Genomic DNA, 6,688 nt, shown 5'->3' with positions numbered 1-6,688 from the left:
AGAGCAGAAGCAGTCTGTGGCCCAGCTCCACATCTGGGGCAGAGAAAAAGTAGATTGTGGCAGACAGTAAACAGTTAGGCTCAAGCCCCCTGGGTAGGGCAGAGAAGAAGCAATCTATGGCCGAACTCCCTGGCTGGGGTAGACAGCAAACAATTGCAGGCCATGCGGCCTAAGGTGGGAGGCTGCCATCTGAGGGGTGGGTTTGGCAGCAGGGGGTAGAGGGTTCTGGGCCCACCCTACTCTACCAGGTTCCAGCCCCGGGCCCTAACAGTGGCGGGAAATCCCACCACTGGGTTAGCGGGGATCCTGCCAAAAAACATGCTGACTGTAGCTTCAGCAAACACAACCGGACTAATGTCTGGTTTCCCTGGGCTACTTCCTTCCCCTACCTAGTCATAGGGCTTCATTCCTCACAGGCACTCGGGCTCCTTGGGGTACTCGGCATCTGGCAATTCCAGCAGCTCCTTGGGGTATTCGCCAGATGGCAGTTCCTCCTCGTGTTCCTCCAGAAGCAGAGTTGATACAGTTCAGTCCCTGGTTCACGGGCCAACAGCAAGGGACCAGCGTCTGACTCCGTCACTGGCTCTCCCTCAACTGAGTAGGAGGCCTGTCCTCTTATAATTCCTGTTCCGCCCTCCGCTTCCAGCACAAGGGGCAGGCCCAGCATGGCTTCACCCACTAGGGGACGGGAAGTGGTTCCTCCCTGTCTATGTCGGGGAAGGCCAATTCACCTTGCTACAATGGATAATAAATGCCAGTATCATCATATTCAATACATCCTTATAAATGGTCTAAGTACAAGTGTCAGGAACTACAAGGAAATACATTCCATCAAGGGGAGAAGCAAATAAACATGTTAATCAAAGATTCTACTACTGGCTCCATGACTAACTCAATGAAGGACAAGCCACTCACAGTTTCTCAGATTTCTCATTCTCTCTGTGTACTAAGTCCATCCGGGGGTTTGGACTGTAACACAGATAAGAATTTGTATTCTGAGTCATTTGACTTTGGAGAGGTACCCGAGTCTGAAATTATGTAAGAGATATGAGTTGACTGTTTTCCCTCCAAAATGTCAAAAAAGAAGGGCAGTAGATTTTTGCTTTCAAGCTACCTTGAAAGTCCAACTCTCAAGTCCCTTTAGTAAAACATAGCATTGTAGATTTTAGTGGTGTGCTAGGGACCAAGCCTTCAAACATTTACAACTGTGTGCAGTGCTTACTAGCGTGAGTGGCTGTGGCTAGATGAGCAGGTCTAGATAACATGGTGGTAAAAATAGTAGTAGTTGGTCTTTGTTTGCGCTCCCACAAAGCATCGCAAAAATGGAGCTCTATCAATAATCAATCACCAGTGGACAAAGCCATTGAAGACACTGGAAATAGAGTATTAAGAACAGTGCAATACGGTAAGTGTTAGCATGAACTGGGCCGGATAACCAGTCCCTCTCTATATCTATTTTTCACCAATTGATGCCACAAGTAAAGTTTCCACTTGGAGGAGCTGTCCCTTCAGCACCAAAGAAACACAAAGACACAAGTCAAGAAAGAACAGCAAAGCCATATAAGACTGGGTAAATTAAGACTCTCTTTATAAACAGCATTACCATGTCAGTAGAACACATCCTCTGCAACACAGAATGCTGCATAGGTCATTGATCTTTAGTTAACAGATATATCAAGCTGTTAATTGCCTTGTGATTTCAATTTAGAAAAATAATACTTTGCACTGTTATAGTGAAATAAAGTAAAGGATCTCAAAGTAAAGTATTATTATCCCACTTTATCGTGAAAATCAAAGCAGATGTAGGTTAGGTGACTTGTCCCTGTCACATAGGAGGCTAATGGCAGAGTCAGGCCAGTTGGCTGACTCCCAGTTTTACACCCTGTGCATGGACAGTAGCAATGCAAGCTTCACTACATCACCTTACCATTGTGTCTCAGCCAGGACTTAAGGAATCACCTAGACTCTAGAATAAGCTTTTACATGCATATCTGGTATCTGTATGTAACAATTTATAATTGTGCCTGCAAGTATGTGTTTTGTATGTGCAATAAATGCACACTTTTTTTGCACATGCATCTTAGTCCCCCATATATAAAAATGTGGTCCTCAGTTTTTGTCTATAAATCTCCAGCAGAGTGCAATACTAATTAAAGCTTGGTTACATGCAAAAAATGAGTACCTTTCTCTATTAATCATGCCAGAGGGGGGTATAATTTGAGAGAATTTTAATATGTATCTTGGGAAGGGGGGGTTGTCTGATATGTAGAGTGCAACTGTGTTTGTTCACATTAACAAAGTCTTATAGTGCTAAACAACCCCTCCTCCCATAAGTTCTGGTGCTGTGTGTATCATCTAATATCAATACAGCACATAAATCAGATGGAGTGGTACTATGGTGACAGGAACCAACCAGAAGACATCATGCAAATGAGAATACTGTATCCCACACCAGCTGCTCTGTTGCTGGCTGGTTGTCATAGTGATAAACTGAGGCCTTTCCTCTTCACTTCTCCTTGAAAGAAAAACCTTTAATTCCTCAAGGGAAGGGAGAGAAAAGAAAGGTGAGGGGGTGCGGGAGGCAATTACATGACAAAGAAAAACATTATCTGTCTGTGAAGAGAACAGCAGAGAGGGCATCGCGGAGAAAAACAAACATTCACTGGCCATGCCAGTGCTCACCACCGATGCTGAGTCAGAAACAGGTATCCCAAAATCCCTCTCTAATGAGCTTCTTTCAGAAACCATGGAGGAGATAGAACACACATGCCCTCAGCCTCGGTTGGTAAGTAAAGACAAAGGATGCATGTATTTGTCACCCAAGAGCTCTTTGCCTTATTAGAATGTAAAGGAATCAATTGTTCAAAGATTTAACATGTAAATATGAATTCAGCTGCAGCCTAATCTATCTCAATTGATTGTGTTTAGGGTCTGCACTGGGAGAACTTGGATTACAAAAAACTATTGTACCAGCTGTGGAAAAAATACAGACGATATAGGATTATTGTATTTTTGTCTGTGAGGAAGAGGTTAATATTCTGTTATGGCAGGTCTCTTTCTATAACAAAACCTGTCAGAAAATGTAAAAATGGCATTTTTCTTTAGCCTTTTTAGGTTCAGATTTACAGCAAGCTGTTCATTGTATCCTTGCTTGTTCTTTGTCTTTGTGCTGACTTTGGGAAATAAAATGACAGATAAGCAGAATTGCCATATCCCTAAATAAAAGACAGTGAATTAAGGATGCATGGGGGGCCAGGGGACGGAATGATATGGCAAGATCACCCACATTTCTAAAAGGTTCTAATGAGATTGCCAGTGTACGCATCCATGATTTCACTTCAGGGTATGGAAAGCATGTGACTCGGGAAAGCTGCATTAAAAGAAGAGCTGCAGGTCTTAATTAGTGTATGACAACAGTGCATTCAAAGAAGCCGGCTGCATATACGGTAGAGCATTCCTTTATCCCTGTATGTCTGATGTATTGAATTCAACCCTCGTCCACCATCACTATTCAGTTTCACTCCCAGCGTTCTGCAGGTTCATTCTGCATCAGGCAGGATTCAGCTTTTTAACAAATAAGACAAGATAATGAAGTGTTACTTGCTGCTTTTCTAAAGTCATGAAGAACTTTGGAGGACAGGCTTCTAATGGAATTTAGCACTCTAAATTATGGTAAATGCCACCCATCCTTTATATCTGAGAGGGGAGCTTGCCAATTGATTAAAAGAGTGCTGTTTGAAGGTGCAGTGTGGAGAAACGGGATTTTGTGGGGCTGGGAAGGTGTGTAATAATTAAACAAGTTGTTAGTTTTTGACTGAAGGTGACAAAAGGCTCATTCAGGCAGACCAGGCCACTTCACAGTCAAACAAGCACAGGCTCCATTCAGGGTGCTGCATCCTAAGTGCAAACATCCTAGAGCTGTGTATTTTCATATGCTAATCTTTCTTACATTTGGAATGTTTTTATTGTTGTTCCGCATATAAGACTGTCTGGTTTATTATTCTTGACAAGGGTAATTGTTAACCTTTCCCTATATGTGTTACCACAAGGCCCGGATAATGATGATATATATGAAAGAAGCCCAAGAAATGGATATCAGTAAGGTGTGACACTGTATGACTTATGCAATAGTTTAGCACTGGAAATGAGATCATTTACCACCAGAATTAAATCACAACCTTAATTAAAACAATTTTAAAGAATCCAACTTCAATAATTACATTTAACACTATATTTCAAATATTATACTGTTCTGACAAATAGCAACAGTTGCTGGAGTTGGCCTAAATTAACATTTTCCACTAGCTCTTCTTATAATGAACTAACAACTTTTAAAAATAAAACCTGTTAATTTATAAATGGAAAGGCTTTGGGTGGGTTTTTTTAAAAAAATGTTTGTACTGCACTGTGTTTACTAATGCTGTTTGTTAAGGTTTTTCTTACACATAATACAACCCTTTTGAATATATTATATCCCTTCTATCCTGTCACATAAAAAGAATTTAAAGGACGAAATGTCAGTGTGAAGCAGGTATTTACAGTATGTCATTCCAGTAGAATTCCTATGGAAATGAAGGTGGTAACCAGAGTACATAGTAAAACAGGAACTCATAATGATCTGTTTTAGAGCTTCATGATTATTAATAAATCAGTAATGACAATAGAGACACTTGGAATAAAGATTTATGGAAAACTCATACTTCCAAGATGAGATTGTGGGACTGCATATCTACCTTACCTCCATACTTGCTGAAATAAATGTGCCAATGTTGAAATAGAGGAAAAGTCAGAATATTTAAGAATACAATATAGTCTACCTAATAGTCCTGAATATTTAAGAATACAATCCACTATCCACATGATAGTGAATGGTCCTGACTGCTGCTTAATCAGAACTCTTTTGGCAAAAGTGTGTCTTAAAGGGGAAATATTGATAGCCAATGCCCAGAAGGGTTAAATGGAACTTAGAGTAATAAAAGGCTTGAATTTCTAAGCTTTGTTCTTTATGTACAAAAATGATAAAGATTAAAAGAACTAATAAAGATCAACTAAACATGGAAAGTAGTGTATATGCGACCAGATCCTTATCTGGTGTAAGTCAGCATAGCTCCATTGAAAACTATGGAACTATGCCACTACATCAGCTGAGGATCTAGTCCATTATTCTTAGTCAGTCCAGTACTGGATTTCATTTTAAGTCTTTTCAGAATTTTTTAAATAGCCTCTTCTCTTAGTTGCTGAACCAACTCCTAAGATGTCAATAGGAGTTGAGTTGGACCATTAACTAGGACAGCCACTTAACCGGGATACAAGGCTGTCCACTGGGGAGTCCTAATTAAAAGAACTTTACTATAATTTTATTACACTGTATTTTAATTTGCTATCAGGCGATTATGTAATATTAGTGAGCTGAGTTTGTGTTATTTTCAAATTATTTTTTTCATGCTGCTGGATGGTCATTATGTTGGTGTGAGAGTAATGAATAGTCAGGGCACCCAGAACTCTTTGTATAGGCAGGTTTTTTTAAAAAAAACTACTGTTTAAATCTAAATATACATATAATTCAAAATTAGATAAAAAAACATGAAATGGTTGAAGAAAGTGTCCACTAATTAATAATGAAACTTTCATAGGTCAATACATATTTTCACAGAAGGAATTGGAGTTAGTAGACTTCATAAATAGATATTTTGTATTGTAGATATTTACTGTTATTGGGTTTTTAATTAAAAAAAGAATTGTTTATTTGATACCCCAAAACAGCAAATATTTTAATTAATATCTGTCACAATGTAAATATTTCTTTTTCAGTCAGTCAATCCCTCTGACTTTATGTCATGGAGGCTGCCATCTTGGCAGGAAGTGTCACAGTAGGACTAAAGGAAACTTCTGTGTCCTTCAGTGAATGAGGAAAGCAGGAGATACTGAAGTCAGTTTTCAGGTAAGTTTCAATGTGTATTGAAATATGAGGTTTTCCTATAGGTAGGACTGTTTATTTAAATTGCCATGACTTTCTTTTTTTTGCAGATGCTGTCTGGGATTTTTGAACTAAAAAAAAAGTCAGTCAGAGGCTCCACTAAGAATTCATATTGAAGTAGATACTCCCTGCTCCATCCTTCCCTCTAATTCTCCTACTCTGTGTTCCCTATTTTCATGCATCTGCGTGCCAATTAATAGCTCCGTTCTTCACACACCTTCAGTGACCTTTAGCCTCAGGTGGCTAAAAATCCACAGTATAGGCAAGCTCTTAGTTTAGCTAGGAAGCAGAGGCATGTGGAATAGAGAAGATCAAAGGGGGAGGGAGGGAGTTAATTTGGAAGATGCAGCAGTTTGAACCTATTTAGTTTGTTTATGATGATGCAGTCTTGGGCTTGATTCTGCAATTAATTCCCTGTGGATAGCTCCTGGTTCCTTGCAGGAACAGGGCCTGTGTCTTTATCCGGGTTTGGAAAGCATCTATCACCCAGTGGGAATTACCACAACCTAAATATTAAATAATAATGACAATTCACATGCTCCCGGGTGGGGTTGGAGACAATCCCAGACAGTGTCTGTAACAAAAAGAAGCAATGGCAATTTATAATTACAGTTCTGAAGTTAAAAAACAATACACATAGAAACTTACCTGAAAACAATCCTGAAGGACTACCACTTGGTTTGACCTTTCACTGAAGTGCAGTGGGAGTTT

The 6,688-nt window shown here is 39.7% G+C and overlaps 1 protein-coding gene across 1 annotated transcript in view; it reads left to right on the top strand.

The window, feature by feature from the left end:
• The first annotated feature begins 2,668 nt into the window (after positions 1-2,668).
• Positions 2,669-6,688, top strand: part of PCYT1B (phosphate cytidylyltransferase 1B, choline) — a 41,634-nt gene continuing 37,614 nt past the window's right edge. The window contains exon 1 of the mRNA XM_077807201.1: positions 2,669-2,785. Within this exon, the coding sequence (XP_077663327.1) occupies positions 2,669-2,785 (117 nt within the window). The remainder of the gene's footprint in view (positions 2,786-6,688) is intronic.

The sequence above is a fragment of the Eretmochelys imbricata genome, chromosome 1 (genome assembly GCF_965152235.1).
Source record: "Eretmochelys imbricata isolate rEreImb1 chromosome 1, rEreImb1.hap1, whole genome shotgun sequence".
Classification (NCBI taxonomy): domain Eukaryota; kingdom Metazoa; phylum Chordata; order Testudines; family Cheloniidae; genus Eretmochelys; species Eretmochelys imbricata.
This window is presented reverse-complemented; position numbering and strand designations above follow the sequence as displayed.